Below are 20,463 nucleotides of genomic sequence, written 5' to 3'. Positions count from 1 at the left end.
ACTAAGAAAAACAAGGAAGATAGCACTGTTGCTACACCTTTGGCTCAAATCAAGCGAAAAAAAGTTGTTCCCGTGACTCCAGATAGTCCAGTAATGGGGACAAGAAGCAAAAAGAAGAAATCTCTAGATTTTAATTTAGACTAAGCATGTGTTGAATTATTTTGGTACTGTAATATTTGGAAGTTAGCTTGGTACTGTAATATCTTGGAGTACTGCTCTAGTTAATTTGCATGTTAGGACTGTGTTAGTATGCACTGTGATGAGTGCTGATGCACTATGATGTATTTTGGTACTGTCAATATGTATTTTGGTGTTGTGAGGTCATTTGAACTTTTATGACATGACCATGTAATATTTTAGAGACCTCGGTATACTGCATGTCCAAGCTTTTGTTGGAGAACTACTTGTTTAATTCATGTCTTTGTGAAAAATATATGCTATGGTAGTGGTAGAAATGTTGTATATACAATATTCATATAATCAATATAATGCTGAAAATTATTCATATAATCAATATAATGCTGAAATGTTGTATATACATGTACATGTCAACCAAATTAAAAAAATGCCATGTAATGGTACTGCCTGCCTAACAACTCAGGGGTAAATTCGTCTTTTCACTATCAAGTTAACAGTCAACACACAGTCAACTCACGTGAGTGGCATGAGAGGGTGCTCAAATTTCACCCAATGGCATATAAGGGAAGAGCCAATTTTGTGTGGCATATCAGGGATCAGACCAAATTTCAATGGCATATAAGGGATTCTCTCTTTATATAATGCCTGATATTTCATATGCTCGTTATATCCTGATAATACTAGAAGATCCATGTAGTTTTTTGAATACATACTCGATATTATCTTCTATATGTCTTGCCTTCTAGAAAATATTTTTCAGGAACAATTGAGCACTCGAGTAGGTTGTGGTCGAGTACACCCCATTATCGAGAACATTCTCGACAAATGCGGAGTTGTCGCACCCAACCTACCAACGAAGACCGACGACCTATCTCATAGCGCCGACCATGGCTGGGCTATTCGAGAAAAGGTTGTTAACGGATAAATTCTCGTGAACGTTGTCGGCTTGATCACCCGATATGATTGCGAGCGGATATCCGGATATGCTATAAGTTGGGTATGTGAGTCATGCTGGCCACATGAGGTGCACATGTAACAAACCAACTTTAGCACCCCTATAGGTGATTGAGAGGCTCCTACTCCTGGTTCTCGAACTAGTAGGACGTAGCGATCTCTCGCGCCTTAACTTCTGATGGTCGAGGTACGACTACGGCAATAGCGTAACGGTCCTCGCACCACGAGTTCAGATGACTTCAGATGGTTGAGGAACAACTATGACTGATCTTCGACCGACAGCGTAGCGGTCCTCGTACCACGACTCCAAATGGTCGAGAGACACCTACTCACTAGTTCTCAACCAGTCAATCGTAGCGATCTCTCGTACAATTACTTCTAGTGGTCGAGTTATGACTACTACCTAGTCCTCGACCAACGGTGTAGCAATTCTCCCACTATTTCCACTTTAAGTGGTCGAGTTACGACTACTACCTGGTCCTCGACCAGCGGTGTACCGATTCTCCCACTATTTCCACTTTGAGTGGTTGAGTTATGACTACTACCTGGTCCTCGACCAGCGGTGTAGCGATTCTCCCACTATTTCTACTTTAAGTGGTCGAGTTACGACTACTACCTGGTCCTCGACCAGAGGTGTAGCGATTCTCCCACTACCTCTACTCCAACAAAGTTGATATCATGTACACAATATTGCCAAGTGTTTTACCCAGAGATCCCTTACCACGACGACACCTAGAGTTGAAACCAATCCTACTGTCCCATTACGCCGCCCTAGCAAGGCCTCCGAGGAAGCTAAGGGAACTTCGGCTGGGGACGCCCAGAGCGGATAAGGCTTTGTCAGGTAATGCAGAGACGAACGACCATGTAAGATCTGGTCATGTAAAAGTTCTTACCATGCATATTAACCAAGCCGTGTAATCAGAAATTAGGTTTTCCAACTTCACTGCTAGGGGCTAGGGTAAGCGCTTTTTCAACCAAAGCAGGTCAAGGGTCCAAGAGCCTTATCCTCCGAGAATGATTCTCCGACGACAAGGCTGGGGGCTAGGGAGAGTGTATGACTCAACAAACTGACTGGTCGAAGTCGGTAAAAGAGAAGACGCTCATATACAAAACATTAGTCTGTAAATTTAATTCATTTTCAGTTTTCCATACATATTATAACATGCTATTTCTATCTAATATTCTTTTCTAAGTATTGATTTCAGGAAAATTCTATTCGACATTGTCGAAGACTCCATGTCTCTATGGTTCTATACCAAGATCGACTAAGGCGAGTACGACAAATGTTGACAAGGCTCCGTCGCAGACTCTGCGCCTTCTCGATCACTCGAGAACGGTTGGTGGACCTTGACAAGGAATACGGAATGAAGAGATGGTGTACCCGCCGAGATAAAATTTCTTGACTTCAATCCAAATTCTCGATTACAGCAAGACGAGAGAGTTAGTCGTATGCTCTGTACTTTCTTGGTTGACGTCGGAGATTGACTCAGACAAACCCTATACGGTGCCCGCACGAGACTGATAAGGGAAGTCTATGGTTATCTCTGAACTTACTGAGAACGGTCACGTGAGCTCGATAACAGTTATTCCGAGGTCTTCGGATTGAGAATATGAACTCGTTCATTTGCATTGAAGTCGGGGGCTACTGTTAGGGTTATGGATACCACATACCTAATAGTAGTTGACTAAATCTCGCCAGGACCACCACATACCATGTCTTATATGGAAACAACCTTCGGATATAGGAGGAGTTCCGTATAAGGAATGATGAATGGAGTTCTACATGAAAACGACAAGGACTACTCGGATTGTATCCATATCGGTTTCCCTAGTTCTACTTGGACAAGGGGCACCTATGGGTATAAATACAAGGCCCCCTAGGAGGAGAGGGGACACGGAACAATAGATCAAGACACAAGATCAACATACAAGCCAACATGCGCTAAGACAAGATGTCAGATATCGACTTCAGAGATAAGCATGGCTAGTCCCCTACGGTGTCTACGGATACTGTCAGGAGAGACATAGCGTTGTCTTTGATCTCACCGGATGCGGATTCGAGGAGGAAGGCTACTCTGTTGTCGACTACGAGTCAGCACTTCAGACCGCCAAGTCGACAACAGTTAGATAGGCTACCCCAAATATTATACTGGTGTGATTATGGTGAATAAGAGCAACGACCGGCTTCGGCCAACAGGAGTAGGGTTATTACCTGACAATTCAGTGGCCTGAACCTATATAAAAATCCTCGTCCCCATCTCTTTTATTACAATCTCGCATATATCCTAGTACCAACGATCCCCATACAAAGCAAATACCGGAATCGCGACATCAAACATCGACACAGTTCATCAAAATAAAGAAACATAAGTATAATAACTTAGATAGCCTGATGACATTCAACATTAAAAATTCATTCATCCAATGGACATTAGGTCATCCATCCAGCAGACAGGAGCATTTCATCTATCCAGCAGACAGGAGCACTTCAACCATTAGGTAGAGCAGCAACACATTAGACAGGACCTTATCTGTAGGAAGGAAATAAAAGAAGAGATATCAATATATGTAAGGTAAAAAATCACATTACGGAAAAAATTAAGTAGTTATTTAGTTCAACTGTTACTGCTAAGCTATATATGAAGTAGTATATGTAATACACAGATTGTAAACTAGACTTAAAATGATGCACGATCACCTAATTAACTTCGTTTCCCAAACTTTAGCCAAATATGCTCAATCAAATCTGACTGAAGTTGTCTATAAGCAGTACGATCACGAATAATGGCATTTCTTTCTATCACTTGTTCCATCTCTGGATTATGGCCTTGAGATATTGTAGCTTCTTTAACAGATGACGTGCTTGGTGTCTCATTCAAGTCAAGAGGAATATCTTGATTCATATCTTTCTCATCTTCGATTACCATGTTGTGAAGAATGATACAAGCTAGCATGACATTCTCAAAATCCCCTTGATCAAAAAGACGTGCATGTCGTTCCAGAATACTAAAGCGAGATTGTAAAATACCAAAAGCACATTCAACATCCTTCCTTGCCCCTTCTTGATGTTGTGCAAATAATTTGTGCATTTATGATTGTGGTTGGCGAATTGACTTTATGAAAGCAGCCCATTCTGGGTATATACCATCTGCAAGGCCGTAGCCATTGTTGTATTGCCTTCCATTGACATGGTACTGAACTTGAGGACCTTCCCCTCTCAACTGCTGGATGAACAAAGGTGATTGATTCAGCACATTGATATCATTGTTGGATCCAACAACACCAAAGAAGGCATGCCATATCCAACGATCATGCGACGCTACCGCTTCTAGAATCACTGTAGGAACACCTTGATCACCGCGGGTATACATTCCCTTCCAAGCAACTGGGCATTTATCCCAATGCCAATGCATGCAGTCAATGCTCCCTAACATGCCGGGGAACCCACGGTGCTCCCTAGTATGCACTAAGCATTCAACATCTTGTACGGTGGATCGTCGCAAATACTCTTCGCCATACACCTCAATCACACCCTTCACGAATATCTTCAAGCACTCCACTGAAGTACTTTCACCAATCTTTAGGTACTCATCAAGTTGGTCTGCAGGGCTGCCATTTCCCAATTGGCGAATAGCTGATGTGCATTTTTATATTGGAGATATCCCTGGGCGGTTAAGAGCATCCATCCTCAAAGTAAAATACTCATTCCACTCACCAAGGGCTTCAACAATGCGTAAGAACAGGGGTCTTCTCATCCTAAATCTTCTACGGAAGTTTGTTCCATTGTAGACTGGATTCTCTACAAAGTAATCATTCAAGAGCCCCTGTTCAGATTCTGCATAAGGCCTATCAATATAACTTCTTGTACCACTCCGCCTGGTAGGTCTCATGTCTTGTAGAGCTGCAACTTCGGACTTCACTTCAACAATCACTTGATCAGCAATATCGCCCAATATACTGCTCACCTCATCCAAAGGGTACAGATCCATTGGATCTATGCTGCTCACCTCATCCAAAGAATCATCATGCAAAGGGGATTCACTTGGCGGATCATTTTCAGATTGGTGGGACATGATGGTATGGAAGAGGGAAGAGGATATAGGGAAGAAGACAGAATGTGGAAGCCACCAGAGATGAGTTTTGGCGATTTTTGCTCTCAAGCAGAGATATTGAAGAACACAGGTGATTGGGGAAAAATAGAAGCGGCAAGAAAAAGAAAAGGCGAGCAGGAACTTGGTGCCAAGAGGATTGATGCCGCACCAAAAATTTCGCCGAGAAGAAATTGGCGCGCTAGACGGAGACGGGCATGGCGGCACACAGCAGATCGGGAGCTCGAGAAAAATCCAGGCGGAAGAAACGATGAGTTGCCCCCAATGCTAATTTCTCTCATTTCATGCATCTTGGTGGCTGCGCCGATCCAGTTTTGTGTATGAGACACCGTTTCTCTTTTTTTCCTTCTCTCACTTCTTTAATTACCTTGCCACATCAGAATTTTACTTATGTGGCAGGCTAATAAATTCTATGGACACCATCTGAGGTGGAGGGTTGGGGATGCCCTAACCATAAAGTATTGGGTTATTAGTCTTCCAAACTACAACACTCCTGCTTCAATTAAGAAATATTACTCCCTACATCTACTTTTGATAGTCATATTCCATCTTAACACATAGACCAAGGATAAGTAATTCTACTTATCATCTATTTAAGTATGCTACTAATCATTCCTCATAAATAAGCTATTCATTAATATTTAAATTTCTTGATGTCCATGTAGCCAATCTTGTGTGGAAGAATGGAGAGTTACGCATTAAATCTGATAAAGATATTAAGATGATAGGTTGTTGGATTGAAATATGCCTATCAAAAATAAATTTTTCAGATTTGGAAATATGCCTATCAAAAGTAGATTGAGTGAGTAATAAATAAAATAAGTAAATAAAAAGGCTTAAAATTTTGAAAATTAAACAGTTGGTTGAATATATGTACTATCCGGAAATTACACAGAAAATTATGGTTGAGCAACTTCTTCAATGGTCAAATACACAACTTGTTCTATGGTTTTGAAACTCAAAAAAAATCCTTGTGCTGTATTCTTTACATATGTTCTTCCCATTTATAGACTTTCGTTGATACTTGATGAAGACATTGGAGATCTCGAAACCTCACCACCGCATTACAAGTATTTCTACTGGTTAGTGGCCCACCGCCGTTGCTAGACGACAGATAGATCAAGCATACGTGGCCTGCAGCATCTCTAGCATTGTGTTCTTTGTGATCAACAGGAAGAGACGATCTAGTTGGCTAGAGGCACTCTTTATTTATCATTCTAGAAAATCAGTTAGATAAAATGCTCTCCTTCAAATAAGCAATTGTTTTTCCAATAGTAGTGTGATAGCAGGCTACGACATTGTTGTAATTCTAACGTCATGGTCAATTTGAAAGGAATAGAACAATCGTATTTCGAACGGCCAGAAAAAAAAAAAGGATGGAGGTGGCAAGTGCTACCTCAAAGGAAGCCACACTCTAGTACTCCTTCCAGACGCTAGTCTAGTGCGAGTTTTTTTTGTCATACAATTCAGCCGTAAGATATAGCTTTTCACAATTAATTTTTTAGAGAAAGATGTGTTTTATTGATCATGGAAAATCATTACAAAGTGTAATTACAAATGATAATATTAAAAAAACGAGTTAGCATATGAACCGCGAAGTTTGACACGCGATAGATAAGCAGATTAAAACTAACAGAGGAGAAACCCACCACCATGACCTTGATATCTAAAATCGCCATGCCTTTCACAATTATTTTGCAACTTTCTTTTCTTCTTTTCTTCTGTTCATACTTGTCTTCACTTGTGCTATAATATAAACTTAGTCTTAATACGAAGGTACGCAAATCTTACCCGTATTTTTGAAAATAATAAAAAAAAAACCCGGAGCCAAGACTGAAATTAGTCGCTAGTCATTTAGAAAAGTGGAGCAAGGTTTACATTTGCTTGCGATTTTTTGCGTATTTGATGAGCCTTTGCTGCATATTTTCTTAGCTCGACTACATATATAGTTGGCATGTCGGATCATTCGTCCATCCTTGCTTTTTTCTAAAATGTCCACTCAAATGTAATATTGAGATAAGACCCACGTGATGACGTGAACAAAGATCGCTAAATCTTTTTTGGTTACGGTATTTGAAGAGGCGCTATATTCTTTATGCAACTGTATACCTCTCTTTGTATACCTATATAGTCGTAAGATACAAAAGGTGCTACAAAGAGTAAATTGCATCGGCGGTACACGAACTTATTAGGTGGGTGCAATCTAGTACATGAACTTGTAAAATGCTCGTTTTGGTACACGAGCTTATATTACGCGTGCGACTTAAGGTCAAAAGGACATTACATGACTATTTTTGTTAATTTAGGTGCTGATTAGGATACTGTATAAACATATATATGAGAAGATTGCTACTTAGACATACACCTGTTCAATAAAAAAGATAGAATGAGATATAGTGATTGTAGAGAAAGATATAAAATACCGAACAGTAATACATGGGTTAGAAACATACGAAATTCAAGATAAAGTAGATAACAAATTTGTAAATATAGCATGTTTTATACATACTCACTATGCGTATGCACGTCACATCCTAATCAACATCAAATAACGAGCATTTTACAAATTTATGTACTAAATTACACTCACCTAACAAGTTCGTGTACCACCAATGTAATTTACTCTGCTACAAATTATACTCACTAACCTCATATGATATTGTAAGATATAAAAACCATAGAACTTGAAAACCATGCCTTCAATTGTACTCACTCTCCCAACAAAATCATTACACACTACCAACCGCACTACATTACATTAGATCTCACCATTTTGCATCAGTAATACAAACACAACATATGACAGTCTTCTCACATGCACTCGCACATACTAACAGATCAGCTGTAACTTGTAAGCAGTGAAGTCAAGGAAAGCAAACCATGTCTAAATTACGAATTCAGGCAGCTGACAGAAGTGAACTTCTGAACATCCGACTTGATCGCTGCCCCGTGGTTGAGTCCTCGACAGCTATCCCCTGCGCTCCGATGCAGAAGTATTGGTTCATGAGCCTGCTGTTCAAAGACCCGTGCTTCTTGGGTGTACGCCTGATCACCACACTGGTATCAGGAGATGCTTGGCCATTCTTGTCCAGACGGACGGCTTCAATCCTGTCGACCAAGGACGACGACGACCAGGAGCCCGAGCCTGAAGGCGATTCGGGCTGCATCACGCCATGTGCGAGGCCATCTGCGAAGCTCTTCTTCATCGATGGACTCGGTGAGCCGATCCTGGCTGCCATGGTCCGCTTGTTGTTGAACAGGGAGCTCATCCTGGAGTACTTCTGCCTCAGCGGTGTCGGGGTCTCCCCGTGGCTCCAGCTCTTGACTGAATCCACAGAGGATGCGTCGTCGTCCAGTTCATTTCGGGCACCGGATGATGATTTCTTCTCCTTGCGGAGGGGCCATCTGAGTAGGATCTTGAGATGTTTCGCAGCATTTTGCATAGAGTTCAGCTTCTTACGACTGGATTCCGGAAATTCTGGCTCACTCTGTCCAACGCTAGAGAATGAGTTCGTTCTTTCGCTGATGTCTGACGCATCGATACCTGCATGGAGGAAGATCTCGGCATCTGGGATCTTGAAGGATGTTCCCGGGCTGCCTACGATACAGTGCATCTTTAGCTGAGAAGCAATGGCTGATCTGGTCTCATGGTCCATTGAATTTGCAATTCCACCAGCCAAAATAAGCTGCTTGATGAGTATCTCAGACGATGCTGTTGGTGGCTGTTTCCTAAGTAAATCCAGAGGAGTCATGCCATCATTGTCCCGGACATTAAGGTCAATCGACGGTGCAGTCATCAAGAGCTCAACAAGGCTAGAGTGCAGATTGCCAATCACAGCCAAGTGAAGAACTGTCCTTCCATCGTCGTTTTGCATATTGATAATGCTGCTTAAATCCATGATCACTCCACCAATCAATTGCTTCATAAGCTCCATCTGACGATCAAGCCTTCGGAATCCTGGGGTCCTAAAGCCAGTCAGCACCATATGAAGGAACGTGTCGCCAACTTCATTTGTAGCTGATATAAGTGATGGGGATGCAGTGATGAGGGCTTTGACCACGGGCAAATGACCTCGAAAGGCGGCTAGATGCAATGCCGTATTCCCTTGCTCGTCTGTGGAGTTGACTATATCGAAAGAGGCAATAAGATCCTTCACAACCTGTAGAATTAAGTAAGAACATGCTAATACTTCAGTATGCATCCACAGAGTAACACACGACGATTTTAATCAATAAATATAAATTTAGAACAAAAGAACAGATGGTGGGAAGACACTTGTCATGGCATCCCAGATGAACAGACTATTTCTTCACCACGCATTAGCGTGTCGGTGAACACTTCCAATGACAAGCATATATGGATGTATTATAAAATTCCTTATTAGGTCAATGGTTTACAACTAAACCTCAGTTGCTGACTCTCACCAAACATTCGTGACAGCTAAACACACCACATTTCAGTAGTAGGTTGAGAATATCTGTCAATGCCATCTAGTTTCCATCTCTATTAATTTAACTAGAACATGCCATATCATGTGTCACTAAGAAATCATATCATGTGTAAAACGAAAGGAAATCTGGCTAGCATGTTCACAAGATCAACTTCAGGGACAGTCAAATCAAAGACAATAATGTAGCAGATATATATCATTCCAGTGTCCCCAGATTAGCAATTAAATATGATCAAACCACCTCAAGAATCAGAAAGTTTCATAGATTAGAGCTGACAAAATGTTAACAAAAGTTGCAGCTACAAAGTAAAACTAATTCTTCTATGGAATTACCCTGTCATGAATATTTCATAGATAAAAAATTTGTGAAGCAGGAAGTAGCATCACCTCAAGCTGCCCCCTCGCGGCCGCGGCGTGCAAGATCGTCGATCCCTGAGCGTCCCGGAACGCCGACGCGTCGGAGCACCCCTGCAGGAGCTCCCTGAGGACCTCCAGGTTGCCTCCCCTCGCCGCGGCGTGCATCGCGCGGTTCATCATCTCGCACCGGAACATGAAACCCCCAGCAATGGCGGCGGTGCCGCCGTCGCCTTCTCCCCCGGCGGAGCACTCGGGCGGGGACAGCACCGCGCTGAGCAGCAGCCGGAACACCTCGGAGCTGTCGCTCCTGGCCGCGGCGTAGAGCACGTCGGTGACGCCGTACTCCCCCTCGCCGAACACCAGCAGCGGCTGCCTCCCGAGCAGCTCCCGCACGAAGGCCGCGTCCCCGGCGGCGGCCGCCGTGTAGAGGAGCCAGCCGCCGTAGCCCGCGCGGATGAGCCGGTTGGGCCGGCTTCCGCCGCCAGCGGCGGCGCCCCTGGGGGGCTCGCAGTCGTGGAGCAGGCGGCGGGCGACGGCGGCGCGGTTCCTGGCGGCGTCGGCGAAGCGCATGTCGTCGTCCCAGACGGACTCGAGGCGGCGGATGCGGCGGAGCGAGGTGAGCTTGATGAGGAGGTTGGCGTCGAGGCGGAGGAGCTCCCGGACGACGTCGTAGTGGCCGCTCGCCGCCGCCCAGTCGATGGGCGTCGCGTACCACCATTGGTCGCCGGTGCTCTCCCACCGGAGCGGGAAATGGGATTGGGATTGGGATTCCTCCTCCATAGCCACCAACCTTGTACTATCTCCTAATCAAGAAATTTTCCTCTACAAAACAAAAAAAAAAGCAAAGAAAAATTGCAAGAACTTGAGCTTAACACGTTTCCACGATGAACAGAGGGAAATCAACAACCAAGAACTGCGATTTTGAGAAGAAGTTTCAGCTCTAAATCCTTCTAACTAATGAATTGTTACTCCATGTGGGAGCAATTGAAACCAGAGCTACTAAACCGAGCGATTAAATTACTGGGGTTATCAAGAACTGCCCATCTTGGGATGTCAGCAATTAATTGGACTGTTAATAATTCAGCCACCAGCAGCTCAACTACTTATCCGGCTCAGAAATCGATGCCTCGAAAAAACGCAAAAAAAAAGGGGGGTAAAACCAAGGCGGAGGAAACCAAGAAACAGTCACAACTCACAAGTTGCTCCCAGGAAAAGGATTAATTACCCAAGAACAAACTCAAGAGAGGAAGAAGCAAGAAACCTCATCCTACTCTGCTCAGCCATGGCGTCATTAACTCAGTAATCCAAACCAGAAACACCCTCAAGAGAAATTAGCACCAGAGAGGCACCATCTCTGGGACCAATCTAGCACAGCACACTTGATTGACATGGGAGCACAGGCAAAGGCTATTCACGCCTGCATCTACACGCTTGTCCTGAGTAGGTAGGGGCCAAGCTCCAAAGGGAAGAACCCCACAGGAAGAAGACGTCACGGAGAAAGGAGGAGGCAAGCAATGGCCATGTGAACCCAAGACCTCTTCAAGAGAAGCCATCCACCACATCTGCCTCAACCAGCAAAGATCATAGCAGTAAAGACACGGTCCAGCAAGGACGACCTCGTCTCATCTCCTCTCATCCGCTCCCAAAGAAATTATGGCAAGAACCAAGAATGCAGGCACAAGTTTTGCAAGGAAACATTAATCTATGTACAAATTATAGGGAAAAAACAAGAAACCAGCCACATATTTGGCCTGCTTACCAGTACTCTTTCTTGCTGCTGGCTTAAGCAATCTATAACAGAATCAATGAACAATTTAGACCATTTGTTCTACTCACAAGTACTACTGTGAGTCCGTATAAAGTATTGGCCCCAGGTGGAAACTTTTTTTTTACAGTAGCTGTATGAACTGTCAGCGTGCGTGAGCTTGGGTTCACATGCAAAGAAGTGTGCAGAAGCAGAAGAGGATAGCAGAAAGCGAATCTTATTACTCGCTGGCCATCGAATGAATAGTCTGAGGCAGAGGCAAAAGAGGGGGAGAAGTGGATTGCAGACGGGGCCAGGATAAAGGGTTTGGATTTTTTGGACCTGCTTTTTGGACGCAAAGTTCATCCCGGCTTGTCATCCTTGGAAAGCTTTGGTGATAACCTCAAAGCTGAAAAGAACATATTGATTTTTCTTTTCGTTGTCTTTGTCACGTTCTAAGGTTGGAAGAACACATTTTTTTGTTCCTTTTTGACGCTGAAGATAATTTATTTATTTAAGTATGGTTCCCATTCTGTCTCTTTCCGGGAGATAAAAAGGAGTATAGAATAGACCATCAAATTAGAGCGGTATTAGTAATTACCTAAATAGGAGTACTTTATAAATAGTACAAGAATTCTTATAAATAATGTTATGGCAGTAATAATATCTACAAATATTAGGTAAAAGGGTAGTAACATTTATGGCAAATTTAGCAGGCATCTGAGTGAGAAAATGGAATAGGAAATAAAAAAATTATGTAGTGGGTTGAAAGCCCATAACTGTTCCTAAGCCCAATTCAGCACTTCAGTGAGAACTATGGGCTTATTTGGTTTGGTACCTTACCAAAATTTTAGTAGTGCCAAAATCTAGGTAAATTTAGGCACTACCAAGGTTTTGATAGGGTAGCATAGTAAATGTGAATGTTAGGATTAGTGTCAAACCGTCAATGAAGTGCCAATTTTTTGTGGGTCAATTTCCATTTGGATTGGTACCAACGAAGGGTTACCATTTTTTTTTGTTGTAATAGCTTTGGTACTATTTGTTGCAGAATAAGCACAAATAAGATGATAAGAAATATACATAATTAGGTTCATTTTGCTCATCACGACAATTACGTAGCGTAAATAAGCACAATGTTAGTTGCGTGGCCTGCTTCTGGGCACTTCCGGCGGATGACACTACCAATTTGAGCCTATGCATTGCCAAAATTTGTCCAATTTAGGCAAATTTTGCTACAGGACACTGCTTATATGCGGTTTTAGCCCTAGTACATTGCCCAAACTCACTTTTGGGGGAAAAACTCTATAAATGTGGTAATTTGACAGTGGACACCACGCCGATTAAAATAATAATTTTCGGTTGAAGAGGGGGAGAGAAATCACGTGAAATGTCAAAAATGCCCTTGGACCCACGTGTCAGCTCTCCTATCTCTCTTCTCTCTATCCCCTCCTTCCAGCTCGTCCGCAACGGCCTCGACCGCACCTCCCGCTTCCACGACGCCCTGCGAACCATCCACGCCGTCGTGGCAGTGGCTGGCGATGAAGGGGCGGCGCGGCGAGGCGAGGGTGGTGCTCGACGAGACGTGGGACACCACCGGCCGAGGCCGAGCAGCGGCTACACGAGATCGAGGACGTCGTCGCTGCTAGCTCCATCGGCGGCAACGGCGGGGGCGCACGCCGGCATCTGGAAACAAACGATCGAACACATCACCGGCCGTCACGTCTCTCTCTTTAAAGCACGCACACACACATATGGATGGATCAGCAGCTATCTGCACAAGCAATAGAAATACAACGCCAGCGAGAACACGAACTATCTGCATCGATGGCGGTGGCGCACTTCGTGTTTGTCTCGCTCATGGCGCAGGGCCACCTCATACTGGCGGTGGACACCGCACTGCTGCTGGCCACCTGTGGAGATTATGGATACCCCATACCTACACGGCATGTATAATCCGATTGGGTATAGGGAGCCATGTATAGATAGAATATCTTTAATGAGGCCCGGGTTAAGTTCCAAACTTATGTGTTAAGGAAGTACCCGGGATCCTAGTCGGTTACGATTAGGTCATATCTGTAACTACCTATTCCGTTAGGGATATGGGCTGTATTTTGTAATATGGACTCCTTCTCCTATATAAGGAGGGGTCCGGGTGCCTCTTGGGGTACGAGATTCTACTCTCAGATCATACGATCAATAATACACTCGGCGGATGTCACGCCCAGAAATTCACTAGTAATTTCCGAACTTATTTGTGCATAAAACCCTCGTCCAGGAATCAGCCGAGGTACACAAACTGACAATTTAATATACAAATCCATCATAATAATAACGTTACATACTTAGAAAAGAAAAGTAAACAGCAGCGGAATTAACGGTCTAGCGATGGCTTTAGCTCCACTCCCACAGGCAACTCAACTAGGGTATAAACCAAACGTCTTCTCCTTCTGGATCCTTTTTCTTCAACTGAGGTTGATTGATTATTGCAAGAATGAGCATATGACATACTCAACAAACCACACAGCAAATATGCAAGTGCACAAGAATACCAAAGGATGGCATAATATAGGCTCATTTGCAAAAGCAGCATTTAGCAAATATTTAAGAATAGTAAAACAGTAGAGTAATTAATCATTTTTAATAAACACTGAATAACACACCCATACTGCTCAGGCCCAACCATCCTAAACAACCATACCCGGCTGTACAGATCTAACTCCAAACCAGGAGCTAAGCAATTTATTACCATTTATAGCATCAATAATTATTGTGAGAGATGTGAGACTAATCACGAAAAACATTGCTCAACCCGCCCATGACCGCAGGCACGGCTATTTGAATAGTTTTACTCTGGCCAGAGGTGTACCACTGTACCCACAAGACACAGCCTCAACATCATGTCTACCATGCGTCGTGATACTAGAAAGTACCCGAATAGAGGCTGTGACAATACCCTCTGCACAAGACAACTCACCACAGTGCACCGTTCCTGGATCATAATCACCCCCTCAATAACCAAAGGCATGGACTCCCCAGCGACCCCCACGGACTTCTCGCCGCTTCATAGTCTAGCACCCCGTAATGAACCATGCTATACAAAAGGTAAAGCCGTTGCCCACGCTGGCTTGTGGTTGGTACGGTTAATGTCTCACAACAGTAGCTCGCGAACCGGTCCTTAATTGCCATAAGCACGACCATCAAAACCATGTGCTCACAACCCACCATTGACAAGTTTTAATTATCAATTAATTAACATAACACGATTAACCATCGTGAGCTACCTTTAAATATAACCATAAGTAATAGTGAAGCATGATTTATCCCATTAATGAGCTAATGTTTCTAAGCATGGCTAAGCAATTATATATATATATATAACATTTGCTGGATCAAACCAATATATAAGGTTCTAGCTAATAAAATTATAACCCATAGGAAAATAAAGTCATCTTCGGCCATAATTAAATGGGAAAGGCTCACCACCCGGTGACATTCGAAAATAAATGCACAGTTGAAATAAATAGAGAATTTAAATATAGAATCAACATGCTCAAAGGAATTGTGTTTGGGATCTGTGTGACTTGCCTTGCAATAATCGGTCTTCAATTAATCTTCTTGAATGCTTCCGGCGCACTCGCGAACCTTCGCAACGACGGAAACGACAAGCTAACACGCAAAACCTAGAAAAAGACTAATAAAAACCAAATAAACAGTACATGAAAAGTAAACAAACATGTAGATCATGATTTTAGATGAATTATGAGACTTGAACTGCCTCATTCCAACTTCATATGAATTAATTACAAATTTTACAAGATTTAATTCCAATTAAACCTATTAAAGAAAAGACTGTTCCAAATTAATTAAATCATTTACAAATGATTTATAATGGAGATAAAAGATTAAAGCAACCTCCGGAAAAGATTAGATCATATTTGGTAGATGACATATATTAAAAAGAAATAATATGCCATTGAAAAGAGAGAACGGATTTATATCAATTTTGGACTGCTGAGATTAATCTTGACCGAGTCGACCAAGATTGGATGGCTTGATTGATTTGGCACGCGGGCCTCATGAGATACCGACTCAACGAGTCAATTCTACGTGACACGGGATCACCCAAATGATCAACCAAAACCGGCGAACGGAACCGGCGGCTCTGAACAGCTCTAAACTAAAGGACGACTCCACATGGAGCACGGGGAACACCTCGTTCCAACGAACGAGCGAACGACTCAACAACGGCTGCGGCTAAACCGGTGGGCTAGAAACGATTCACGATAAAGCCCCGATACGGCAAACGATAGGCCAGTAGGAACCTAGAGTTGCACCTACGGCCAAGGTTGTTAGTATCCCGATTCGTATCCTAGTATCTTACGATACTACGATCCTACTAAGCCGAAACGATACCGATCCCACCTAGTATCCTAATTTTTATAGTATCTTGATCCTACTATTCATTACTACACGATCCTACGAAATCTTAGGTGGTATCCCGATTCTACGATCCCTACGATACTACAAAATATTATTTAAAATAACATGGTTTGAAAATAATGTAAATAAATATGCTCAAATTTATATAAAATTCAGTTAAATATATCAAAACCAGCGTGGTTTCTCTTGATAAATATCTCTATTTGCATGACATATATCATTACTACATTTTTTATATAGAATGGCTATATATATAATTAATATAAATATTAATTAAAATTTAAAAAAGAAAATACCATAGTATCCCCGATATTACGATACGATCTTACGGTACGATATTACTTTGAGCAAAACGATACTACCTAGTATCCCGATCTTGACAACCTTGCCTACGGCTAGATAACTCGACTAGTGAGCAACGGGCTAAAGCGGCGGCTAGGTTTAAGCGGCACACGGCTACGACAAGGCACAACAACGACGGCACAACACGACAGCAAGGCGCAGCAACGGCAGCGACTCAACAACGACTTAGCAAGACGGCTACCGAGCGGTAGCAATGGCTCTGCTGAGCCAAGAACGCGGCAGCGGTAGCGATACACGACAGCGACGCGGCGACTGCAGTACGTGCACTAGGGCAGCGGCTACGCGGCGGCTAGCAGCGGACAACAGCGGGTGCGGTGCACGGCAATGACCGGCTCGACGCTAGGGCCAAACAAGATTAGATTAAATTGGATTAAGTCCCTAGGGATAAACTACACCGGTAAACGACATGGGAGAGAGGAGAGCTCACCGGAGAAGACGACGGCGACGACTAAGATGACGACGGCGAGGGGTGACGGCTAGCGGCGGCGGCGAGCTAGGGCAGCGGCGGCTAGGGTGCTGGAGGAGGTGGCTAAACAGGAGGAGGAGGAGGCTAGGGGCGGCTGCAACACAAAAAAAAAACAGGAAACAGGAGGGGAGAGGACGGCTTATATAGGGGAAGATTGAATAGGATTAGGTGGGGCCAAGGGAGGCACGGCAGAGGGGGGAGGGGAGGGGAGGCGTGCGCGGCTGGGAGAGGGGAGAGGCGCACGGCTGGGAGGAGGCCGAGAGGAGGAAGGGAAAAAGATACGGGAGGAGAAGGTTGCCTAGAAAGGAAAGGTGGGGGAAACAGATGCGGTGCCGTTTTGGGAAAGGAAGAGGAAACGGAACCAGAAAGAGAATAGGACTCGGCTCGTCATACAAAACGAAACCGCGGTGGCAAAAGGGGTCGGCGGATACGACGAACCGCGGACGGGGAGAGTGAACCGGGAAGGATTGACAACCAAAGGAAGGAAAGGAAAGAATTATTAATTACTTTTCCAATTAAATTAATCACTGAATGATCTTTCAATTGTTAAAAATACTTCCAATGCTCAAATAATTTCAAGAAAAATCCTGAAAATACTTGGACACTCAAAGTACTTAACAAGATTATAATCAGACCATTTAATGATTAATTTAATTTGTGGGTAATTACTGAAATGTTCTTTGTATGATTAAAATTAGGAATTGAGCTCCGAAAAATCCGAGAAAATTTCAGAGAGTATAATTAACCACGGAGAATTTAATAAAAATTAAATCCAGCCATGCTTTATATTTAGGAAATTTTATTTCCCACATTTAACTTCACTTGTAAATTAATGAACATTTAATATAAATTCTAATAATAATTTATAAATCCTAAAACGAAAATCAGGATGTGACAGCGGATCAAACCCCGGACAGGAGTAGAGTATTACTTCTTATTAAGAAGGCCTGAACTTGTATAAACTTCCTTGTCTCCAAACCCATCCACTTTTCTAGCTTGATAGCCACCCCTCTTAGTATTGCCGAAATCTTGTTTCGACAGTTGGCGTGCCAGGTAGGGGTAGCGTCAAGTTTTTTGCCAACTAGTGCGATGGGTTTTGTCTCCGGCATCGACGACTTCGTCTTCCCTCTCGGGCAGGCGTTCTGGTTCGGCAGCCTCGACTTCATCACCAATGACTTCAGCAGGATTTCTCTCCTCGACTCGGATCCGAACCAGTCGGGGAGAGGCTAGGTCTCTGCCCTGTTCGGTATTCCGAACTCGGCCGAGATCTACCCCAAGATCATCTCGATCGAGTCAGCCCCAAACAACTCGGACGAAATCCAATCTACTCCAACATGACCTGATCAAGACGATGGGCCCTATCCCTCAATCCTGATGAGACTCCCCGATGATCTGGCCGCTGTCTTCACCACCAAGGCATCTTCTCCCCGAAGGCCTAGGCGGGATCTAGCTTCGGCTTCGATCCAGTCTAACTCTAGGGAGGTCGGCGTTATACTCCAACCTCTCGGGACAGTCTCGACGGAAGAACTGGACGGCTACCTCAGCTCCCCCGGTGTCAGTTCTCGACCAACGGAGATCCTCGAGTACGACGACTTCGGCTATTACTACGACTACGGTAACTTCGATGACTTCGACGACAGCTACGAGGACGACTACACGCCTCTCTTTTTCGGCGTATTCATGGCCGACAACGAGACGGCAGAATAGCACCGAGCCCGAGAAGCAGAAGAAGAACGCACACGACAAGAAGCTGAACGTCACCGACTGGAGGAAGAACGACAACGACAAGAGCGAGAACGACTACAGCGTGAACAACAAGATCGCGAACAGGCTGCGAAGAAGGCTGAGGATCGACGACAGTGCGCCTTGGAATCTGGGCGACGAGCAAGAGAGCTCATCGGGCAACAAGACGTCGAGGGGACGACGGTTTTTCGCACCCCCCAACAGAACGCGGTTGCAGTGATCACCCTCCTTGACACCCTCCTCAAGGAAGACGCACTCAATCAGGCTGATCACGTCGTCAACATCTTGAACCAGACCAAAACCATGATCACCGCCTCGGTCCCAGTTAACTCCACGAGCACCCTCACGCCGACCGGCAGCCGAGTTCCACCTCTTCGATCTCAAGACTATCACCAACCAAGCCTTAGTGTCGTCGGCGAGGGATCCAATCGCAGGAGCAGGGATCACGGCAAACGATCTGTCCACTCGCCCCCTGACCGGCACAAGGAGCGTCGAGCTTAACATCCCCGCTCCCCACACCGTAGGCATCCCATCGATCTTCACGAGACTATCAACCAGCGCCGGGCGGCAAGAGGCTACAACCCCCACCATTCACCAAATCGTTACGATGATGATGTGGATGGAGTTGCTGCCTTCACAAGCGACCTGCATCGAGTGGATTGGCCGGCTGGCTTCAAGCCGACTGGAATCGAGAAGTATGACAGCACCACTAACCCTGAGTCCTGGCTCACCGTCTATGGTCTCGCCATCTGCGCAACAGAAGGAGACAGCAAAGCCATGGCAAACTACCTGCCCGTGGCCCTAGCAGATTCTGCCCGGTCCTGGCTACACGAGCTACCCCATGGCACAATCGGATCTTGGGCGGAGCTTCGCGACCACTTCATCGCCAACTTCCAGGGCACCTTTGAACGCCCCAGCACCCAGTTTGATGTCTACAACGTTATTCAGAAGCCCAGAGAATCCCTCCGAGATTACATCCGACGTTTTTCTAAGCATCGCAACAAGATCTCCGACATCACCGACGACGTCATCATCGCCGCTTTCACCAAGGGCATTCGTCATGAGCTCTTAGTCGGCAAATTAGGCCGCAAACCTCCCAGTACGGTCAAGTAGATGTTTGAGAAAGCTAATGAGTATGCCAAGGCTGAAGACGTGGTCATCGCATCCAAGCAGTCGGGCAACACCTGGAAGCCAAAGAAAGATGCGCTGACTACAGGGGGCAGTGGAAGTACCAATCACAAGGATCGCAAGTGTAAGCCCGAGGAACTTGTAGCAACTACCACACCATCCTCCCGACAACGTTCACGCGTCAACACTTTCGACAAGATCATGAACTCCCAATGTCCGCATCACCCAAATTCCAATCACGCGGCCAAAGATTGCTTCGTCTACAAACAGTTCGCAGAGCAATATGCCAAGAGCGCACGCAAGCCGACTGACGGAGACCAAGGCACGTCGAAAAAGAAGGACAATGGAGATGATGCCCTGACTGGTTTTCAGGACTCCTGCAAGGAACTTAACCACATCTTTGGCGGACCTCTAGCTTACGAATCCAAGCGGAAGCAAAAACTCACCGAACGAGAGATCAATGCCGTTCAGCCTGATACGCCCCAGTACCTTCGGTGGTCAGAGACAGCTATCAAGTTTGACCGCTTGGATCACCCTGACCGACAGACAATTGCTAACGAACAATTGCTA

General features: G+C 44.5%; 1 protein-coding gene and 1 pseudogene across 5 annotated transcripts; both read right to left on the bottom strand.

Annotated features, from left to right (window-relative positions):
- Nucleotides 1-3,794: 3,794 nt before the first annotated feature.
- Nucleotides 3,795-4,847, bottom strand: LOC127774162 (uncharacterized; annotated as a pseudogene).
- Nucleotides 4,848-7,647: 2,800 nt separating this feature from the next.
- LOC127773900 (uncharacterized) lies at nucleotides 7,648-12,082 on the bottom strand. Of its 5 annotated transcripts, none has more exons than XM_052300127.1 (3): nucleotides 11,769-12,082; nucleotides 10,040-10,831; nucleotides 7,648-9,361 (listed from the first exon to the last, which is right to left on the bottom strand). In XM_052300127.1, exons 2-3 carry the CDS (start codon nucleotides 10,787-10,789, stop codon nucleotides 8,099-8,101), a joined length of 2,013 nt encoding a protein of 670 aa, XP_052156087.1. In that variant the 5' UTR covers nucleotides 10,790-10,831; nucleotides 11,769-12,082; the 3' UTR covers nucleotides 7,648-8,098. The 5 variants fall into 5 exon arrangements, with proteins under 5 accessions (XP_052156087.1, XP_052156088.1, XP_052156089.1 ...); XM_052300128.1 differs by lacking the exon at nucleotides 11,769-12,082 and adding an exon at nucleotides 11,235-11,762; XM_052300129.1 differs by lacking the exon at nucleotides 11,769-12,082 and adding an exon at nucleotides 11,271-11,762.
- Between the last annotated feature and the right edge of the window lie 8,381 nt (nucleotides 12,083-20,463).

The sequence above is a fragment of the Oryza glaberrima genome, chromosome 5, assembly GCF_000147395.1.
Source record: "Oryza glaberrima chromosome 5, OglaRS2, whole genome shotgun sequence".
NCBI lineage: Eukaryota > Viridiplantae > Streptophyta > Magnoliopsida > Poales > Poaceae > Oryza > Oryza glaberrima.
This window is presented reverse-complemented; position numbering and strand designations above follow the sequence as displayed.